The sequence below is a fragment of the Sinocyclocheilus anshuiensis genome, unplaced genomic scaffold, assembly GCF_001515605.1.
Source record: "Sinocyclocheilus anshuiensis isolate Anshui unplaced genomic scaffold, SAMN03320099.WGS_v1.1 scaffold2215, whole genome shotgun sequence".
Taxonomy (NCBI): domain Eukaryota; kingdom Metazoa; phylum Chordata; class Actinopteri; order Cypriniformes; family Cyprinidae; genus Sinocyclocheilus; species Sinocyclocheilus anshuiensis.
The window spans coordinates 98,707-99,037 of record NW_015536640.1 but is presented as its reverse complement, the minus strand read 5'-3'; the positions used below and the strand labels follow the sequence as shown (position 1 = coordinate 99,037).

General features: G+C 43.5%; 1 protein-coding gene across 1 annotated transcript in view; it reads right to left on the bottom strand.

The window, feature by feature from the left end:
- Positions 1-331, bottom strand: part of LOC107654224 (neuropeptide FF receptor 1-like) — a 24,435-nt gene that overhangs the window by 995 nt on the left and 23,109 nt on the right. Inside the window, exon 5 of the mRNA XM_016441217.1 lies at positions 226-232. Within this exon, the coding sequence (XP_016296703.1) occupies positions 226-232 (7 nt within the window). The remainder of the gene's footprint in view (positions 1-225; positions 233-331) is intronic.

Below are 331 nucleotides of genomic sequence, written 5' to 3'. Positions count from 1 at the left end.
TGACACTGAAGAATGGAGTAATGATGCTGAAAATTCAGCTTTGATTACTGTATTTGTAATTGAATAAATGCAGTCTTATGAAAAGTTTTTGACCAGTTTTGTGAAATGCAACCTTGTGAGGACAGCACTGACCTGTCCACTGCGATGGCCACCAGCGTGAACACAGAGGCAGAGACGGACATGCCCTGCACCAGACCACTCATCTTACACACTGTGTTTGTGAACGGCCAACCTTGGAGGAAGAGAAAAAAATATGAGGTAAATTGTGCCACACAAAACCCCCTCAAAACACACACACACACACACACACACACACACACAGGTTTGTTTT